The 21,270-nt window shown below is 40.7% G+C and overlaps 1 protein-coding gene across 2 annotated transcripts in view; it reads left to right on the top strand.

Annotated features, from left to right (window-relative positions):
- The window catches only part of LRRC74B (leucine rich repeat containing 74B), a 38,979-nt gene extending 35,459 nt beyond the window's left edge, over nt 1-3,520 (top strand). Inside the window, exons 12-13 of one of the 2 annotated variants that reach the window (XM_056552297.1) lie at nt 1,968-2,053; nt 2,736-3,520. In XM_056552297.1, coding sequence (XP_056408272.1) covers nt 1,968-2,053; nt 2,736-2,763 — 114 coding nt within the window. In that variant the 3' untranslated portion in view covers nt 2,764-3,520. The remainder of the gene's footprint in view (nt 1-1,967; nt 2,054-2,735) is intronic. The other variant, XM_056552293.1, reaches the window with a different exon arrangement.
- Nucleotides 3,521-21,270: the final 17,750 nt, after the last annotated feature.

The following is a 21,270-nucleotide window of genomic DNA, read 5'->3' on the forward strand; positions in this document are numbered from 1 at the left end:
TAGTGATGCCACTGAGCCCCCAGAATTAATGATGCCGCTGTACCCCCAGAATTAGTGATGCCGCTGTGCCCCCAGAATTAATGATGCCACTGTGCCCCCAGAATTAATGATGCCTCTGTGCCCCCGACTTAGTGATGCCACTGTGTCCCCAGAATTAAAGATGCAGCTGTGTTGCACAAAATTAATGATGCCCCTGTGCCCCCAGAATTAAAGATGCAGCTCTTTTGCACAAAATTAATGATGCCACTGTGCCCCCAGAATTAAAGATGCTGCTGTGCCGCACATAATTAATGATGCCACTGTGCCCCAGAATTAATTATGCCACTATGCCCCCAGAATTAAGGATGCCACTGTGCCCCTACATGAACTTTGCCACTGTGACACTACAGCTGTTGCAAACTACAACTCCCATTATGAACAGACAGAAGGTCATGATGGGAGTTGTAGTTCTACAACCACTGGAGAGTCACACGTGTGGGAACATAAATATTTACCTCAGAGCTTGGTTCCCCGTGCCAGCTCCCTCTACTTGTCAGGCCTGACCAAAGCTAAGCGCACCACCTGCACCACAGGAGAATCGCCGGGCAGGGAGCACAGCGTTCCCTTGCTCCGGGTCGCGGCTATTCATGTGTATCAGTGTCTTAAAGACACCTATACAAATGAATGAGGGGAGAACTGGCGGGAGGTCCAGATGACTGGCAGTCACAGTCCGGATCTGGACCGCGATCTACCAGTTGAATACCCCTGCCCTACTTTATAACATGCCAGCCTGCCTTCAAAAGCCTTTGCCTTTCTGTGGTTTTGAACCAAACTCATAGCTGAGTCCTTCATAGGAGATGGTCTTGGCACTTGCTGGTATCAAAACATTCTCCAAGAGCAACTTCGCCCAACCATCCAGGAGCAATTTATGATGAACAATGCTTTTCCAAGATGATAGAGCTCCATGTTACTAAGCAGAAGTGATAACTAGGTTGTTCGGGGAACAAAACATAGAAATTGGGTCGATAGACAGGAAAATCCCCAGATCTCAATCCCATTGTGAACCTCTGGTCAATCCACAATCCGGGTGGACAAACAAAAACACTGAAATTGCGATAAACAAACAATTATTAGGCAGGAATACTAAGTCAACACCGGATATACTAAGTCTTTGCATAAACTTGATGTATTTGTCAATAAAAGTTTAAAGACTTATCAACTACTTACAATTGTACTTCAGTAACCATAAAAACATCTGAAAAAAATACTTTTGGCCACAACTAGTGTTTAATATAGTGTTTCTATATGAGTTTTATACTATAAAATAGTAGTCAACTAAAGGTATTGCACCAGTATGCTCTTGGCTATCCTAGGTATTCTCATAGGGGTCACATGCTTGACTACTATGTTTACTAAGGGAACGAGGGACTCCCATGGATAAGTGGTGAAAGGGTAAAATCATAGGATAACTATTTTAAAGACATTGTCCACCAGTGCATACATTTTAATTGGTTTAATATAGTATTTCCCAACCAATGTGCCTCCAACTGTTGCCAAACTATAACTCCCAGTATGCCCGGCATGCTGGGAGTTATAGTTTTGCAACCGCTGGAGGCACACTGGTTGGGAAAGAGTGATTTAATACATGAAGAAAATGTGCAAATAGTTTTGATTACAAATACGGTACTGTTTTATTTTAATTGTTTATAGACTACAAACAACAAACAAATATCCCACAATATTAACTAGTCTGATTCTAAAGTCATTCTCCCTTTTATCTCCTACAAAAGTAGGAGATGGATGGAAGGGAGTATAACTGCAGGATCAGACTACACTAGGGTTCTCTTTAGTCTGTAACCATGGAGACACATAAGTCTGTACATCTACTGAACATGTAAAACGGTAAGATAATAAAAGCTTGATTCTTCATTTTAGATGCAGAGGTGCATATAGCCTAAGCCTTATGTTATTTCATATTTCTGTTACAGAACACTGGGATTGCTATGTCCAAAGAAGAAATTCAGCAACTGATCAATTTTCTGGACAAAGAAAAGAGTGGCATGATTGATATCAGGTGACTAGTCAATATTCTATATCCTTTACATTATCATATACTGGACTATTATGGGCATAAAAGAGTGGCTTACATGAGAATTTAAATAAATAGAGCTGTTTCATGATAATTCACTAAAGTAAGACAACTGGGTGAAAAGAAATCCCAGCTTGTCCCTGCAGCTATTGCCTGTATGAGACAAAATACAAGGTGTGGACAGACAAGCAGGCCTCTGTGCACCGAGGACAGGCGGGGCTCTGTGCACCGAGGACAGGCGGGACTCTGTGCACCGAGGACAGGCGGGGCTCTGTGCACCGAGGACAGGCGGGGCTCTGTGCACCGAGGACAGGCGGGGCTCTGTGCCCCGAGGACAGGCGGGGCTCTGTGCCCCGAGGACAGGCGGGGCTCTGTGCCCCGAGGACAGGCGGGGCTCTGTGCCCCGAGGACAGGCGGGGCTCTGTGCACAGAGGACAGATTTTTTTTTTATCACCAACAAATATACACATTTTTTTTTACCAATGTGTATTACATATGGATATATAATGTTAGTATCTACATTATATAATAGGTTTTTGTAAACAACAGATACACTTTAATGTATGATTTAGAGTTATATTATCCTTTTTTATATAAGCAATCTATGAGCTGGTTCTGTAAGTCTGAATTATTGTATTTTGTTAAATGGCTTTTTGTTTCTTTACAGTGTGTTTCACAAAGCCCTGTCTTCTTGATGTGAGCTGATGCCTTCTTCAGTGGAGCACTTTTATTTTGATGTTACTTGTTACCTTGTTTAAATGTCTTCAGTTGGTAATGTTTTGTTGAAAAGGGTCCTTTAAAAATTACCAAATTACCATAAAGCTATAAAGTCAGATCACTTTGTGTCGAACCCTATGAAAGTTCTACTGAACTCAAGAACTGGTGTATTGACAAGCGGAATCCGGAAATTCTGCTGCAGCAGAGTCCAATTTATTTCATTGGGAGTCTGCTGCACTGTGCACACAGAGGAATTTCAACGTCAGAAACATCTGCCAAGATTTTCCAATTCTGGTGTCCACAGAAACAATGAACAGGTTACTGCGAATTCCGCTAGGAAATTTACAGCTGTCTATGAAGCGGTCATAGTCCTGCAAATGTGTTTTCCGAGCTAACATTCCGCACATTTTACGCCATGTGAACATAGCCTTAGACTGCACTGCTGGCAGAGTGTCCGCCTATTCAGTGTAACTTGTCATTCAACTCAAACCTGCTAGTAAGTGTGTTTTACAAGCTCTTTGGAAAAAGTCTCTTTAAGCAGATCTGTTAAGAAATGTAAAATATGTCATGTTTGTCACTAAACTGTTATATGACCAGTGGTTACAGTTTAGATATAATAAAGTTCAAATATTCTATGGCAGAAATTACAGTGGATACATTCAACTTTTATCATGAACAGATCACTATATTGTTACCATGTTAAAGACCATCAGATTATATTTTTATGGTACTTTTGTGTGGAGTGTGAATTAGTTATTTTTGCAATTTAAAACTGAAAGTACAGCCAACACATTTTAATGGATTTTGCAGAGTTATCCTCGCAGAGCATCACACACCAGCCCTAGGACCTGACAGGTGAGAACAGCATTCTGATCTTCTCAGCCCTATGCAATGACACATAGAGCAAGGGATGTGGCTGCTTCCAGTCATACTTGCCGTGCCCTCCTCCTAAGTGACCACTGACTGCTCATCACGACTTTATACTGCTCTCAGATACAGAAACATAAACCTATTGGTAGATTTTCTTTAATGGAAGGATCTTTAGGTTACAAGATTGGACTTGATAAGGCTGCGTTCACATTACTACGATTAATGCTGCCTGTGACACTTCTGCATCAGCAAACTGTCAAAATGGATTGCCCATATATGACTACAGACAGGCCCAATTGCTTTTAATGGTTCAAACACAGTCACCTAGTGACCAACCAAATTTTATTTTATAAAATAAAACATGCGATGACACATTTCGGGAGGAGCCCTCCCTTCCTCAGATCAGATCAGGATCCTGATCTGAGGAAGGGAGGGCTCCTCCCGAAACGCGTCATCACATGTTTTATTATTTTATTATTTATTTTACCAAATAAAATTTTGTTCCACTGTGGACCTTAAACTAAGCTTTGGTCCTACTCCATTTGTCTGAAAGAGCCGCAGCGCCATCTTCCAAGGGTATTCTTCTTTCTTCTCTGCAATTCATTTTTCGCAGGCCTTTTAAAAAAATGAAAGAAGCAATCTGATTGGTTGCTATGGGCAACTCAGCAACTTTTCTTTTTGGACAGGTTTTGATAAATCTCCCCCTATGTTCTGGTCATACATTGACTTAGACTGAAAAATGGTAAGAGTTAAAAATGTATACATGCAGGAAATTACCTAAATGTGGTTACTATTTGAATTTAATGGTCCAAATGTAGTCAATGGGTCCTGTGCCTGTCCATCTTTGTATACGTTGGCATCCCATTTTGACAGTGTGCCAACGTATACATATCAAATACATGCACACACGTTTAGAAGGAATAAAATAAAAAAGAAGCTAGCCATCTTATTCAGATTATTAGAAACAGATCATTTAAAGGGGTACTCCGGTGAAAACCTTTTTTCTTTTAAATCAACTGTTGGCAGAAAGTTAAACATATTTGTAAATTACTTCTATTAAAAAAATCTTAATCCTTCCTGTACTTATTAGCTGCTGAATACTACAGAGGAAATTCTTTTCTTTTTGGAATGCTCTCTGATGACATCACGAGCACAGTTCTCTCTGCTGCCGTTATTATAATAATAATAATAAAGCTTTATTTATTGTTGTCCTTAGTGGGATTTGAACCCAAATCCCCAGCACTGCAAGGCACTGAGCCACCATGCTGCCCTTAGCATACATCTGCTATGCATGGTTGCTAAAATGGACAGAGATGTTAGCAGAGAGCACTGTGCTCGTGATGTAATCAGTGTTCCAAAAAGAAAGGAATTTCCTCTGTAGCATTCAGCAGCTAATAAGTACTGGAAGGATTAAGATTTTTTTAATAGAAGTAATTTACAAATATGTTTAACTTTCTGCCACGAGTTGATTTAAACGAAAAAAGGTTTTCACCGGAGTACCCCTTTAAGCAGTTTTTTTCAAGCTTACAGAAGAATACATTTCATAGTAAATACTGTGGAATAAAGATCCGTACATAAGGGTTCATGTGGACAAGACAACTATAAAAAGATTATATGTCATACAAGGTGATTACAAAAATGATAGCCTTGGTATTTACAACCATAACACAAATGTATTAACATGAAAATATACACTATCTAGCCCAGTTTTATATATACACTTCAAATGTTCCAAGCTATTTCTTTTGGTAAACAGTAGATATCTAGGTGGTAATCCAGTTCTCTCCAGACATGTGCCAGCATATCCTCAGCTGTCTCTTAAAGGGGTACTCCAGTGGAAAACTTTATTTTTATTTTTTATTAACTGCTACCAGAAAGTTAAACAGATTTGTAAATTACTTCTATAAAAATCTTAATCCTTTCAGTACTTTTTAGCAGCTGTTTGCTACAGAGGAAAATCTTTATTTTTTTTATTTCCTTTTTGTGTTGTCCACAGTGCTCTCTGCTGACACCTGATGCCCGTATCAGAAACTGTCCAGAGAAGGAGAAATTCCCCATAGCAAATCTATGCTGCTCTGGACAGTTCCTGACACGGAAAGAGGTTTCAGCAGAAAGCACTGTGGACAAGACAAAAAAGAAATTAAAAAAGTAAAGAATTTCCTCTGTAGCATACAGCTGCTAAAAAGTATTAAAAGGATTAAGATTTTTTGATAGAAGTAATTTACAAATCTGTTTAACTAAAAAAAATAAAAATAATAAAATTCCACTGGAGTACCCCTTTAAGAATGGAGTAAATGTAAAAAGTCCAAAATTGCTGATTTTCTGGACACATCACATGCCAAAATAACACCAAAAAAGTTACCAAAATGTCACATACATGCAAAAGTGGTACCGCAAAAACTACAGATCATGGCACAAAAGATCAGCCCTCATACAGCCCCAAATATAGAAAAATAAGAAAGTTATAGGGGTCAGCAGATACTGAAATATGTTTTTATTTTCTAATCTGTTTCTATTTTCTCATTACAATTTTCTTATTTAATTTTTTTGTTTATTACTTCCATCTTGCCTGAGCTGTTTTGACAGTATTAAAGGAAAACTGTCACATATTTTCTCCCGCACTTTCCACAGGTATTGGTGGATAGTGCGGGAGACACTAATTAAAACGAGCCCTACCTTGGTCTGATCCGCGCCGCCGTTCGCCCGCAATTGTAGTTTTAATCTCTGTGTATATCGTGCTGTAACTGGCAAAGGCGGGGCTTCTGCGGGCTAATGGACACTGACGTCGGCGCCGCTCATGAATATTCATCCCTCCCTCTGGTTAGGAGCGGCGAAGAGAGGGAGTACAGGAGGGATGAATATTCATGAGCGGCGCCGACGTCAGTGTCCATTAGCCCGCAGAAGCCCCGCCTTTGCCAGTTACAGCACGATATACACAGAGATTAAAACTACAATTGCGGGCGAACGGCGTCGCGGATCAGACCAAGGTAGGGCTCGTTTTAATCAGTGTCTCCCGCACTATCCCCCAATACCTGTGGATAGTGCGGGAGAAAATATGTGACAGTTTTCCTTTAAGTGGTATGCTTTATAGCCAGACCCATAGACATAGACAACATCAGGCAGAACCTGTCCCATTAAGATGAAGTGGAGACACTACTGGGCATTCTCTGTGACCTTTTCAGGGGTCATTTTTACAGGCCAAGGGGAGGCTGAGCTCTGTGATTTGTGGTGGATCCAGTGTTATCTCTCTACTGGTGTCACCTTTTACTGTGCTCCAGAGAAGAAAGGCATTATTGGGAAATAATCTGTACAGAACAGGAAGTCTCAGCTTAGTAAATATAGATACTAGAAAAGAAAAAAAAATCTTTAAAAGTATGGTTTACATGAAAACCTGATTTAAACAATAGGCCATTTTCTGATGACACATTTCCTTTAACTACAAGTCTTCACTTTTGCAACATCCTCTTTAAATCACCATGGTACAGTATTAGCTTAGTTTCCTTTAAAAAGATTTATAGTAAGAAGATACTTTGCTATCATAAAATACACAATAAGCCTCTGTCCTAATAGATACACATATTATGACATGCAACCGACCTTAGTTTTCCAAAACCTGTTTCTTCTGTAATATTACTTTACAGTGTTAGATATGAGCAGCTCTTATGATCATTAAATCACACAGGCAGAAGGGACTTGAAGGCTCTTAACCTCCCAGCATGTTTCTATGCCAACATTCATCGTAGGAAGATGATTCATGGACGGAAAATTGAGTTTCTATGCACAGTTGTACAGGTCTGTTCACTGAAGATCATGACTGTCACTAATAGCTGCTGGGACCAGATGGCTTTTTTTTCCCCACCCAATTAGATAACAAACGTGTTTCCTAACCAGGGTGCATCCAGCTGTTTCAAAACTACAACTCCCAGCATGCTCGGACAGCCAACGGCTGTCCGGGCATGCTGGGTGTTGTAGTTTTGCAACAGCTGGAGGCACCCTGGTTGGGAAACACTGAATTAGTAGATCAGCCTCCCAGGCATTTATTTTACGTGTTCTCCATTTGATGCGGGTCCTTGTAATTATGTGGTCCTGTCTCTTTAAAAACAACTCGCTCTAAGTTTAATGAATTTTAAAGGTTTTATTTTCCATTCCTAGAAATGTTGTTTTGCAGTGTTTTTAACTGATTTGTATTACAATCGTGCATGTTGTTACCATGGTGCCATCTGTTCAGGTGACGCTAGATGCACGCAGGATGGTAAATGGACTCCCTGGATATTTATATGGATGACATCCTACACTAAGCAAACAACACAGACATGTACTAAACTTGCTGTATTATAATTGCCAAATCAGAAGTTCTACCCCTTGCAGGTCTTTATGGGGTTTAGATCGGACAGGCATGCTGGGAGTTGTAGTTTTGCAACAGCTAGAGGCACACTGTTTGGAAAACACTGCTCTTTTGTAATGGATAACGTATGTGGATATGTTTCTGAAATTTTGTGGTGACATATATAGCAGTCATAACATTATTATACTGACAACCCTAAGGGTGCGTTCACACTACGGAATTCTCGCGGCTGAATTCCGCAAGCGGGGATTCCGCCTGGTGGCCGCCGCAGAGGGTGCTTCGGTGCTAGGGCCGCGGGGCACTGAGCCGTCACCATTGACGGCTATGGTCCGCTCGCGGATTCCGCAGGAAGAATGAACATGTTCTTTCTTTGTGCGGAACACTTTCAGCGGCGGAAATGTCCGCCGCTGAAATTCCGCAGTGTGAACGGGTCTCGCGGAAACCCGTTCACACTAATGTTAAAGTTCACACAGCGAAATTGCACCCGGAAATTCCGCGGTAATTCCGTAGTGTGAACGTACCCTAACAGAGTACAGGTTTAGTATCTAGCAGCCTCTATTCTGTTCTCTACCTTGATATTGCTCTGTATGTTCTGCTCAGTCTCAGTCAGGTTCACAGATTTGGAAGGGGCGTTCCCCAGCAGGTGTGACATCAACTGAAGCCAGGGGAGATCTTCCTCCCTCACTCTTCAACACACAGTCCAGAGCAGTTCAGGGTGAGATGAGCTATGATTGGCTAAGGTTGCACACACCCCTCAGCACTCCAGACTGCATTTCCTGATTTTGGACTTCTGCCAGGCCAGCAAGAGTCCAAAGTCTGTGCAAGAGATGGGGGGAAATGTTCTCTGGACAAGTAGGGAGACACCTAGTGGCAGCTTTTTAAACACAAAACATAGAAAACTTCATTTTTCTTAAACAATGTACATTAGAAAGATAGCAAAAATTTGTTTTAAAGGGGTATTCCAGGAAAATTATTATTTTTTTTTTTTTTAGATCAACTGGCTCCAGAAAGTTAAACAGATTTGTAAATTACTTCTATTAAAAAAAAAATCTTAATCCTTCCAATAATTATCAGCTACTGAAGTTGTTGTTCTTATCTGTCTGGAAACAGTGCTCCCTGCTGACATCTCTGCTTGTCTCAGGAACTGCACAGAACAGAATAGGTTTGCTATGGAAATTTGCTTCTACTCTTGACAGCTCCCGAGACATAAGCAGTGAAAGGATTAAGATTTTTTAATAGAAGTAATTTACAAATCTGTTTAACTTTCTAGAGCCATTTGATGTATAAAAAAAAGTTTTTTTCCTGGAATACCCCTTTAATGACAGTGGGCATTTAAATATGCACGAACACTTAAAAAAAAAAAAACTTTTGACATGTTGTAGAGACATATGAAAAGATTTAATGGGATGGGGTCTGAGGTTCAGATCGCAACTGATAGCTAGAACTATCTGAGAGAAGAGCAAAGAGCACGTTAAGCAAGGCAAACTTACAATGTAAGTCAATGGGATTGTCTTGGTCAGCCGCGTTTTCCTCCCCACTCGCTCAAAGGCCATGTTCACATGCAGAATTTTCAAGCGGAATCCGATGGAAATATTCCACTCGGAAATTCAGAACCCCTGCACTGCGCACATGCCAAAATTTCCACAGCAGAAACATCTGTCATGGAAATCCCTATTCCGGCCTCTGCCAAAAGAATTGACATGGCTTTGTCATCTATGGAGACTAATTTCCAAGCAGTCCTAATTTGAACTTAAAGGGGTACTCCACTCGAAAACTTTTTTTTTTATCAACTGGTGGCAGGAAATTAATTCAAATTTGTAAATTACTTCTATTTAAAAATCTTAACCCTTCCAGTAGTTATCAGCTGCTGTATGTTCCAGAGGAAGTTCTTTTCTTTTTGAATTTCCTCTGTCTGACCACAGTACTCTGCTGACATCTCTGTCCATTTTAGGAACTGTCCAGAGTAGGAGCAAATCCCCATAGCAAACCTCTCCTGCACGAAGTGTGCATTCGTTCTACTGATCGGTCAGGTTCTGAACACTAGGACATGTCAAATGTTTTTATTTTGACAGGTACACTCTAAACTTTTGTTGTAAATATGTCCGCTTAGAAAAAACGTTGAGGAGAGCCATTTTAATACAGGACAGTTTTTTCGTTTGCCGATTTGTTTTTTATTCTATAGTATTTGTTTGCATATGGGCCATCTGCCCGGCATGCAGGGGAAGGGCCTTTGGGGGTTTGTTTGTATATATTACTATTTTGTAAAAGCTTTAATAAAAAAAAATATCTGATAAAAAAACACAAACACACAACCACCGGTTGTATCTGGAATTGCAGCTCAGCTCCATTAAAAGGGTACTTTTTTTATTTTATTTTTTTAAATCAACTGGTGTCAGAAAGTTAAAACAGATTTGTAAATTGCTTCTCTTTAAAAATCTTAATCCTTCCAGTACTTATCAGATGCTGTATGCTATAGAGAAAGTTATTTTTGAATTTCCTTTCTGTCTGACAACAGTGCTCTCTGCTGACACCTCTGTCCATGTCAGGAACTGTCCAGAGCAGGATAGGTTTTCTATGGAGATTTGCTCCTGCTCTGGACAGTTCCTGACATGGACAGAGGTGTCAGCAGAGAGCACTGTGGTCAGACATAAATTTAAAAAGAAAAGAACTTCATGTGGAGTATACAGCAGCTCATAAGTACTGGAAAGATTTTTAAATAGAAGTAATTACTAATATAGGCAACCAATGATCAGAAGTGGTGCTGTTTTGCACACATATATATATATATATATATATATATAAATATAAATAAAAAAAAAAGCTGTGTTTTTCCAATATTGGACAACCCCTTTAAGGAGAGCAGAAAGTGGAATAAAAGGGTAGCAACTTATCTCCTGGAGAACAAAAGGAAAACATACCTGATCCTTATATGACATCACGAGAGTCAGGAGGCTGCCATATACATTAGACGGTCAGTCTGTCCAATGTGTCGGGCTTTTGGACCTTAGACGTGCTATAAGATGGACCCATCTGCCACAGGGCTCTATAAACCCTCTAAAGTAGGTAGCAGCTACTATCCCTATCACTGTATAGCAGTGTTTGCCAACCAAGGTGCGTCCAGCTGTTGCAAAACTCCAACTCCCAGCATGCCCAGACAGCCTTTGGCTGTCTGGGCATGCTGGGAGTTGGAGTTTTGCAACGAGCTGGATGGAGGCGCCCTGGTTAGGAAACACCGACGAATCGCAACACCAGCAAAGAAACAGCAGGAGCTTACAAGTCATTGTTGATTTGACTGATTAAAGGAGACTTTAACATTTCTAAACATTTATTAGCTACTTTTATTATGAAATAAATACAACACCATACAGAAAAAACAAACAGAACAAAAGTCGAAATCATTCGAAAAGACATTTGGAGTCACCACTTTTTTTTCCCCAAAAGAATGTTAAAATACATTGATACAAAAATACAAGATTTGTTTTGTAGTCGCCATAAGCACTGAAGAAAAAAAAGAAAAAAAACCTGCAGCCGTCTAGTTAACTTTGGGTGGAAATCACATGATCAGAGCTCACAAGATCAGAAATGAGATGCCAGCTAGAAGAGCACAGCACCAAGTACTGTACTGTGATATCACATTATCTTTATTCTGCAAAAACAAACAGCAAATCTTTACAGAAAAGATTACTAGGCGCTAACTTTATACGGTATTATCCAGTATGAAAATAAAGATGGCTGCTAGAGATGAGCGAACTTACAGTAAATTCGATTCATCACGAACTTCTCGGCTCGGCAGTTGATGACTTATCCTGCTTAAATTAGTTCAGCCTTCAGGTGCTCCGGTGGTCTGGAAAAGGTGGATACATTAATAGGAAAGAGTCTCCTAGGACTGTATCCACCTTTTCCAGCCCACCGGAGCACCTGAAAGTTGAACTCATTTATGCAGGAAAAGTCATCAACTGCCGAGCCGAGAAGTTTGTGATGAATCAAATTTACTGTAAGTTCGCTCATCTCTAATGGCTGCCATGGTTGTGGTAGTACATGCCTTTATATCTTTGTAGCACTGTACCACTGCATTATACATGAACTTATGTCCCATCGCCAATTTTAATAATATTTTTGGGCACGCATTCTAATGCGCAACTGCCAACGGAATTTTGTATGTGAAAGCAGCTTACAATTGCTGCTATACATTTGCCTGTTTTATCTGTGCCTTTATCTTAAAAAAAACTTTTGTCCATGAGCAACAGTTAGATAGGGTGGCCTGGGTTCGCCATGCCTTTCTCCTTTAAGTCAACACTGGGGCCGCTGTGTGATTGACACACAGGTCCTCAGCGCATGCGCTGTTGATCTCTTCTGTAGTAAGTGGCAATATGTCTCAGCAAGCAGGGTGCTGGAGCCAGAAAGTGAGCCAGCTCTCATAGAGGGAGCGAGCTCTCGCTGAGACATATCGCCGCACGCCATATTAGAGATTGACAGCGCATGCGCGGAGGACCTGTGTTTCAATCAAGAAGAACTCCCAGCACTGAAATAAAGGAGAGAGCTGTTGCAGACCCCCCTGGCTACCCTCTCCGACTGTTGCTGACTCTGGACAAGAGTTGTTTTTTTTTTTTGGATGATAAAGACACAGATAAAGCAGCCAAAAGGCATGGCTTCATTCCACTACTAAGCTGCTTTCACATACCGGGCATAGTTTTAGGGTACGTTCACACGCGCAGATTTTTTAGAGGGTTTTCCCCTGCGTATTTGAATTTACGCTGCGTAAAATCCGCCACAGTCCCTACTGACTTCAATGGGGCTTGCGGCAGATTTTCCGCAGTGTACATTGTGCCGCGGAAAAACGCCTGCGGACAGCCGAGAAGAGCCCACCCACTTTCAAATACGTAGCGGAAAACCCACTAAAAAAAATCCGCGCGTGTGAACATACCCTTAGGGTGTATTCACACGTACAGGATTCAAAGCTGTGTTTCAGTCATTTAGTTTACACTGAACTCTGCAGCATAACATCTGCAGCTTTAAATCCTGTGCATAAAATATGTGCAGGACACTGCACGTGTGAATACACCCTTAGGGGATGTTCACACGTACAGGATCTGCTGCATATTTTTGCTGCATATTTTACACACCTGATTTTGCTGCCTAATAACTTTAATTTATGGCAAAATCAGCTGCAGAAAATATGCAGCAGATCCTGTATGTGTGAATGTACCCGTAGGGTAGGGTCACAAGTGCCATATTTTGCTGAATATTTGATGCTGCATATTTTCCTACCCATTAAAAGTCAATAAGTAGCAAAATCAGCTGCAGAAAATATGCAGCAAAATACAGCACGTGACCCTAACCTTAGGTGGTAAATTCTGGAGACAGTTGCACTTTAAAAAGTGAAGCTTTCACGTGTTAAACTTTTAATCACCTTTAAGAATTGTTGTTCACAGCAGATGATACAGTACAGTCCCCAAGATATTAGCATTAAGAAGAGATTGCAGAAACATATGTAGTACAAAGTACTTTTCCATTTAAAGGCATAGTTACAATGCTTGGTTGTCCAATACCCCTTTAACAGCACATAGCAGAGTTAATTTAGAAGTACTATACAATACAGAATACAAAGTTTATTATGGAAGTAAGCAGAGCAATTGCTGCAATCAGAGAGCCGATGTAAGTTGAACATCAAATCAGTAAATATGTTTGAATTAGCAGAACACATTACATTTTTACATAGATGTACTGTATATAGCATGCCATATAAGAACTCCTTGAAGGGGTACTCTGCTGGAAACTTTTTTTTTTTAACTGGTGCCAGAAAGTTAGAAATAATTTACAAATATGTTTATTAAAAAATCTTTACCCTTTCAGTACTTTTTAGCAGCTGTATGCTACAGAGGAAATTATTTTTCTTTTTTAATTTCTTTTTTGTCTGTCCACAGTGCTCTCTGCTGACACCTCTGTCCGTATGAGGAACTGTTCAGAGCAGGAGAAAATCCCCATTGCAAACCTATACTGCTCTGGACAGTTCCTGACACGGACATAGGTGTCAGCAGAGAGCACTGTGGACAACACAAAAAAGAAATTCAAAATGAAAAGAATTTCCTCTATAGCATACAGCTGCTAAAAAGTCCTGAAAAGGTTAAGATTTTTTAATAGAAATCATTTACAAATCTGTTTAACTTTCGGGCACCAGTTGATTTAAAAAAAAAAAAATGTTTTCCACCGGAGTACTCCTTTAATTGGATTTTAAAAAACTAAACAAATTAGAAATTAAAAACCTTTAAAATTTGTGTAAGCAAATCTTAGGCTTTTCCTTCGCATTTTCATACAAATTGTTAAATGGGCACTGTCACCAACTTTTTTTTTGATATGCTGTAGTACTTATGTACTACAACATATCTCTAATATAGTTTCATAATTTCTTATTAACATGGTGTATTTTTAAAACTGGCCATTAGGGGTCTCCCTCCTAGTGGCCGGCTGCAGCCTGGCATGACGTCACGCCTGAATTCGGACCGATGCCGGACGGGCAATCGGTCCTAATTCATTCAGGCTGCACTCGCTCCCTGCATGTCAATCAGACAGGCGGGAGCAAGCACAGTGAACGCTGGGGCTGCACGCATTGGCTGCTTAGATTCGTGCGCAGCCCATCCCCGCCCCCCGGCATGTAAAGTGCAGTGGAGACAGCATGCGCACACTAGTTATCAGTGCCATGCTGCAGCTCCACTACAACTTTACACGGGTCTCGGCAGGTGTATATTTATAGGCAGGCTACTCCTATACTCCTCCTCCCTGGGTAGCACATGCACTGTTAAACCCGAAACAGCCTGCCGTGCGATTCGCTGATCATCTATGCGCGCTCCCAACAGGAGCCCAGCATAGATGAAATGAGGGTGGAAGTCGGCGCCCAGCAGGCGTCAGTGACGTCTTACCTGCTGGGGAAGCCAGCTTCCGGGAGAGGACAGCGCAGCAAGAAAGAAGAGAAGAAGATGACGACTTTTTTAAAGGCAGGGAGGGGGTTAAGGATAGATTAACAATAGGTAGGGACAGAAGAAAACAAAAAAACTGATGGTGGGAGCTACTCTTTAAGTGTAGAGAACACCCAACAGAACGCACGGATCTCAAGCTAACAAAACTAAACGAGCTGTAGTGGCACCATTGTTATACCGCAGATAAGTCTACTAGGCAGCGGCTCTTTTATCACTGCAGGAGACCGAGGTCCTAGGTATGCGGGTCCGGTGGTGCTGGGGACCAGAAAACTCACAATATAGTCTACCAGTCACAATATAGTCTACTAATAGAAAAACCACAGTTACCCGCACTCACCGTTAGGCTTCAGCCAGCCAACTCCGCTACATCTACTTCAACGGACGTCTCCAGTACCAGACACGCTGAAGGGTGCTCAGAGGAGACTGCCGGCGGTTCCGCGCTGTGTGCGCTTCTTCCGGCCTCGTACGAGGCCGGAAGAAGCGCACACAGCGCGGAACCGCCAGCTAGACTCAAGTCTAACAATGTCTACTGTTCATTATAACACAAAGTATGCTCAAGGCTGCTGGAACAGATTCATAAAAACGGCCTGAGGTGTATACAAGGACATGGGAAAGCTTGGGGACATATATAAATGACAATAGCCTTGTCAAGGGACGCTGAAATGCAATAACCAGTTGTCAATGGAACGCTATTTCAAGGGTATCTATACAGTAGCAGGTTATTGGCAGGGACCAGGACACACAATTGGTGACAGCATGTAGCCAATCTAAAGAGCGGATGACATTTACATTTTCTTCAGAAATATAAAGCTATCCTATATATACAGCTGTCTGGGCAGACACCCAAGCTAATGACAGCTACACACTCCGTGAACAGCCAATACTCCAGCCCCATATAAGTGTGCTTAATAGTTTTGTTCTGCTCTATAAAACTGTGACTAGAACAATGATTGCTGCACACGGTATATTAAACAAGCCCTGTAAAACAGGTTAAAACACTGCTCGTTCCAAACACAAAAAACGCGGAATAGACCGACAGATTACAACCCCCGGCGAAAAAAATCATAGCACAACCATACGGAGAAGGATGTTCTCTCAGTGTTTTTACTTTGTAGCAAATACACAAACCATAGATATGACACAATGCAATATTTGTTAAATAGCTGAAAAAAAGGAAATGATTATAAAAATGGACTTCCAACACAGCGTGTGGCAAAAAAGATTGGTTCTTCCCATTGAGCTGTGTGTAAAATTTGGTCCAAGTATAAATAAAATAGGAAGAGTATAAAAGAAAACAGGAGTAGATTCCAACCAATGTAACCCCCCCCCCCCCCCCCCCCCTGCGATCTCCAGAATGGGGCCAGTCTCTTTCCACTGGGTGGTCCAGCCCCCACCTTCTGAAACATACTAGTCTCTGCTGTGACGGCCCACTCAGCCAACTACTGGCCCCATCGATGTCTTCTCTCAGCTGGTGATTGGCTGAGCAGGTCATCACTGAGGTCTCAGAAGGTGAGGGCCAAAGCATTTAGCGGTAAGCCATGGCCCTGTTCTGGAGATTTGTGGTTAAGGCATACTTTTTATTAATTGGATAACTCTGCAGAAAAACAAGGTTGCAATTGGTTACAGGGAAACACTATGGAGTGTGGAGGATTGGATGACAGTGATACTCGATGAATCACCAATTTGCTTTAGTCAAAAAAAGATAATTATGCTTAAAGTGTACCTGATTTTTTTAAATATATCACTCAGTACCTAATCCTGATTATGTACATCTAATTTTTATGTGTTTAGCACCTTTATTTTTTATTACACTTTTAATTTAGCTCACTAGTCTGAATTCCTCTCAAATGGGGGGGGCGTGGCCTCACTGTGCAGGTCTCCACCCCCTCCCTTAGTATGCTGTCTGCTCACATCTCCCCTAACATTAGCCAAACTACAACTCCCAGCTTGTCCTCACTGACAGTAGCGGGACACAAGCTGACAGTGGGAGGATTTTTCCTCCGGGTGTGAGCCCTGCGCTCACAGCTGTCAATCAAGGAAGTGTGTCCATGACATAGGTGATGACGCATGGACACAGCAGGACTAGTATGTGTCCAAGCAGGCAGGGGGGGCAGTTGTTTGACTGGCTTTGTCAGTATGAAATACTGAATATTTTCTAATGAAAGCAATTGCAAAACCTATTGGTTATACATGCTTTACAACATATCAGAAGTTTTTGTATCTGACAGTGCCCATTTAAGCTTTTATCTGGCGATTTTCTAATGAAACATAAAGATGTCTGAAGGGAAAAAAAAAGTCCCATTTCCCCACTTATTTAAGATTATTTATTCCTCTACATTACGTTATTTCATAATAAAATAACTTACTTTCATCTGTCTGAGAAATGCTTCATAAAGGAAGAATGTTGATATCAGATCTGTCATTTGTGTATTTGCTATGAAGGAAAATGCTATATGTGCACTGATTCTATAGTTTTTCCAGGGGTTGTATATACCATTGCATACTTATGGAAAAAGCATGTAATTTAACCCTTCCTTCTCGATATCTATTCACAATATGGTGATACACTGTGTTATCATTTACTATTAGTCACTTTATTATTAGGTGACGTAGTGCAGTGTAATTCACGATTGTATTATTGTGGAGGAACCCCAGAAAAAGGTTTTGAAACTGCTGCTGCCATTTTAACCTTAAAGTAGCATGATGTAGTGGCGGGTAACATACTCTATAATGCTTGCCTAGCACTATGTTCGGATTTAAATTTGTTGATTATTTTTATTATCTGTGGATTTTTTTATTTTTTTATTGGACAAATAAAGAATTCCTTTTTTTTGACCAGTTAAAAACACAATCCTGAAGGATCTATTTTTTGTGTACAGTGTAAGTCTAGGCACCATCCTGGTTAACATTCCATTTTTTTTATTTTTCAATGAAACTTGTAATTGACTAACCTAATTTATTTATATATTTTAAACAAACAGATATAGCAATCCTATAAAAGTGACATTTTAACAGGATACAGAAACAGCATTTTTTAGTCTAGGTTTCCACTTGTTTTTTGGCCCCCCAAAAAAGCTGAAAACTGGCACTGTATTTTTCGAGAGTTTTTGCATTTCTGGCGTTTTCCTCTTTGTGCGGAAATTGTGTTTTTTCTCCTTTGGAAGTTTTTCCTGTTTTTTTTTTTTCAAAACTCTTAATAAATTTTTTTTTAAAAAAGGATCTAAAAACGCCAGAAAAAAAGCCAAATCCAAAACCCACATTGGGTTTTTTCTTTATCATAGACTTCTATGAGAAATAAGAGCCAAGATAGCTGAGATAGAAATAAAAATATTTTGTCTCAACATGCTGGGATTTAAAAAAAAAAAAAAAAAAAAAAAGGTTTTGAGCCCAAAAACAAAGAAAAACATAACATTTATCTATCACCCTGAGCCACTGTTGTTAATCTTACATAGTCCTAGACTATTTGGTCTAAGTATTACACAATTTTAGTAAATCCCCTCCTCAATGCCTGACAGTCAGGGCATAAATATAGGGGTGCAGAAGCAGCAGTTGCAACAGGGCCCTGTGACAGAGGGCGAGCTCCAAGACGCCTTTGCCCCATGAGAAGACACCAGATTTTCCATTAGCGCCCATAAACTACAAGTTACATCTCTGCTGACAGCTATTGGTCTACCATGTCTACATGTGCAAGACTAGATGTGGCAAATTTCCCCACCTTTATATATTAGGTCACGTTTCACTGACAATACTTTGAAGGGCGTCTGTCAGGAGATTCCTCAGGCAGCATGAAATCCCTACATGCTACCTTGTTACCAACTACTGTGTTTTACTTAAAAAAACGCTGTGTTTTAGAGAAAAACATAGCTTAAGGGTGCGTTCACACGCTAGTAGCGAGTTTACCGCTGCGGGAATCCCCTTGGGAGTTACACTAGCATTGATTTAAATGGGTCCACGGACAGTCCGCAAATCTGACACTATTGTAGACTGTCTGTGGACCCATTCAAATCAATGCTAGTGTAACTCGCAGCAGGTTTCACGCAGCGGGCAACCCTCTGCTAGTAATAGCGTGTGAACGCACCCTAAAACAGAGCTGTGCCATCTAGTGAAGGAACTGGGAGGCGGTCACAGTTTTCTCTTTATTTGATTGACAGGTTCTTTCCTATGCTGGAATAGACAGAGGCCTATCAAGCCAAGCTGGGTGGAAAGAATCCAGAAACCCCGTCACTCACAGAACAGGAGGCGTTTATTGAGCCCTGCACACCAGTTTTATTGCATAAAAATCTGCATTCAATAATTTGCAGACAATTAGCAAAAAATAGGCAGAGCTTAGTGGGGGGGGGGGGGGTTATTTACTATTCATTTTGCAAAAAATAAGTGTACTTTAGGCACGAAAGCTTCTCCAGATCATAGCCTGCATAGATTTCAGACCAAAGTCACATGGACAGTCAAAGATGAGACAACTGTAAAGAGGCATGCGCCTGTTAAAGGGGTACTCCCATGGAAAACTTTTTTTTTTAAATCAACTTGTGTCAGAAAGTTAAACAGATTTGTAAATTACTTCTATAATTTTTTTTTAATCATTCCAGTACTTATTAGCTGCTGAATACTACAGAGGAAATGGTTTTCTTTTTGGAACACAGAGCTCTCTGCTGACATCATGACCACAGTGCTCTCTGTTGACATCTGTCCATTTTAGGAACTGTCCATAGCAGCATAAGTTTGCTATGAGGATTTTCTCCTACTCTGGACAGTTCTTAAAATGGACAGAGATGTCAGCAGAGAGCATTGTGCTCGTGATTCAGCAGAGAGCTCTGTGTTCCAAAAAGAAAACCATTTCCTCTGTAGTATTCAGCAGCTAATAAGTACTGGAAGGATTAAGATTTTTTTTTATAGAAGTAATTTACAAATCTGTTTTCTGGCACCAATTGATTAAAAAAAAAAAAGGTTTCCACGGGAGTACCCCTTTAATACACTTGATGCATCTCACTGCAGCTTAGTTTTAAGACTGGTGTAGGAAGTGCCAATTAAATTACTACGTTTCCCTTTTGTGTCTTTCTCTGAAACACCAGATCGTTTCAGACTAGAGAGATTTTGGTAGTAGCAAAGGAAACTGTTGGGATTTCTTGCTGTCCATGGTTCGGGCAGCATTAATCTGACAAATTCCCTTTAAATGTATTTTATCAAACTGTTGTGTTGTCTCACTAATATAGCTGTATATAAACAATATAACCAAAGATCTGCAAAACCAATATATATTCTTGACTATGTTTAATACCTGCCCATTTTGAAACATATAGCTTGCCACACTGTATGCATAAGGCTTTATGATAGGCAATATGGCAGTACTGCAGACTGACGCCTTTCTACCTGTAGGCACCATGGGAGCACACTGCCCAACCACTGGGACCACCCGCAATCTCCTGCTTGGCGCCACGGCTATCCCCATGCATTGAGTGGGCACCACTCCAAGCATGGAGCTGTGTCGACCCACACACAAAACGGTGGCCGACACGCCACCTCCATGCATCTCTATTTGAGAGCCAGAGATGCAGTGCTTGTGTATCTCTGATGCTGTGCCTGCTCAGTGCATGGGGAGAGCTGGGGCACCAGGCGAGAGATCATAAGGGGGTCCCAGCAGTTGGACCCCCCACAATCAGACACTTATCCCCTATCCTACGGATAGGGGATATGTTTTTAAAGGGGTACTCCGACCCTAGACCTCTTATCCCCTAGCCAAAGGATAGGGGATGAGATGTCAAGGGACTGAGTACCCCTTTAATTACCAGAGTACTCCTTTAAAGTCAAGACATTAGTGAGACTGCTAAATGTTATTTCAAGAATGGGCATTTTAGCAATGTAGCTAAGTAGAGTGAAAGCTGTATGAAAAATTCATAAGAGCCGGGGTTCAGAGTTCCTGCCCATTTTATTAGAATTATAATTATTAATTTATGACAAGTAGGGAGACAAGTGGCGCTGATAAGTGTACCCGCTTATCTTTTTCTGCCTTATATGGGTTAAATGAGAACTCATATATAGATAAAACACAGGTTATCCCTTTAACTCCAGACAGAGCTTCTTTGTCAGTTATAGCATTCTCTATCGATTAGGGGACAGTTTTATTTTACTGTATTATGAAACAAGTCTTGATAAAGGATAAGATAATGAAACCCATTGTATGTCTTATCTGTAAACTGTTAACACAAGAAACACAAGTACTTTTATCTCAGCGTTTTGTGATGCCATGCTGCTGAGCTTCTGCTTATGCTATGCATATATATTCTCTATTTATAAGCCTA

This window comes from Hyla sarda, chromosome 1 (assembly GCF_029499605.1).
Source record: "Hyla sarda isolate aHylSar1 chromosome 1, aHylSar1.hap1, whole genome shotgun sequence".
Lineage (NCBI taxonomy): Eukaryota > Metazoa > Chordata > Amphibia > Anura > Hylidae > Hyla > Hyla sarda.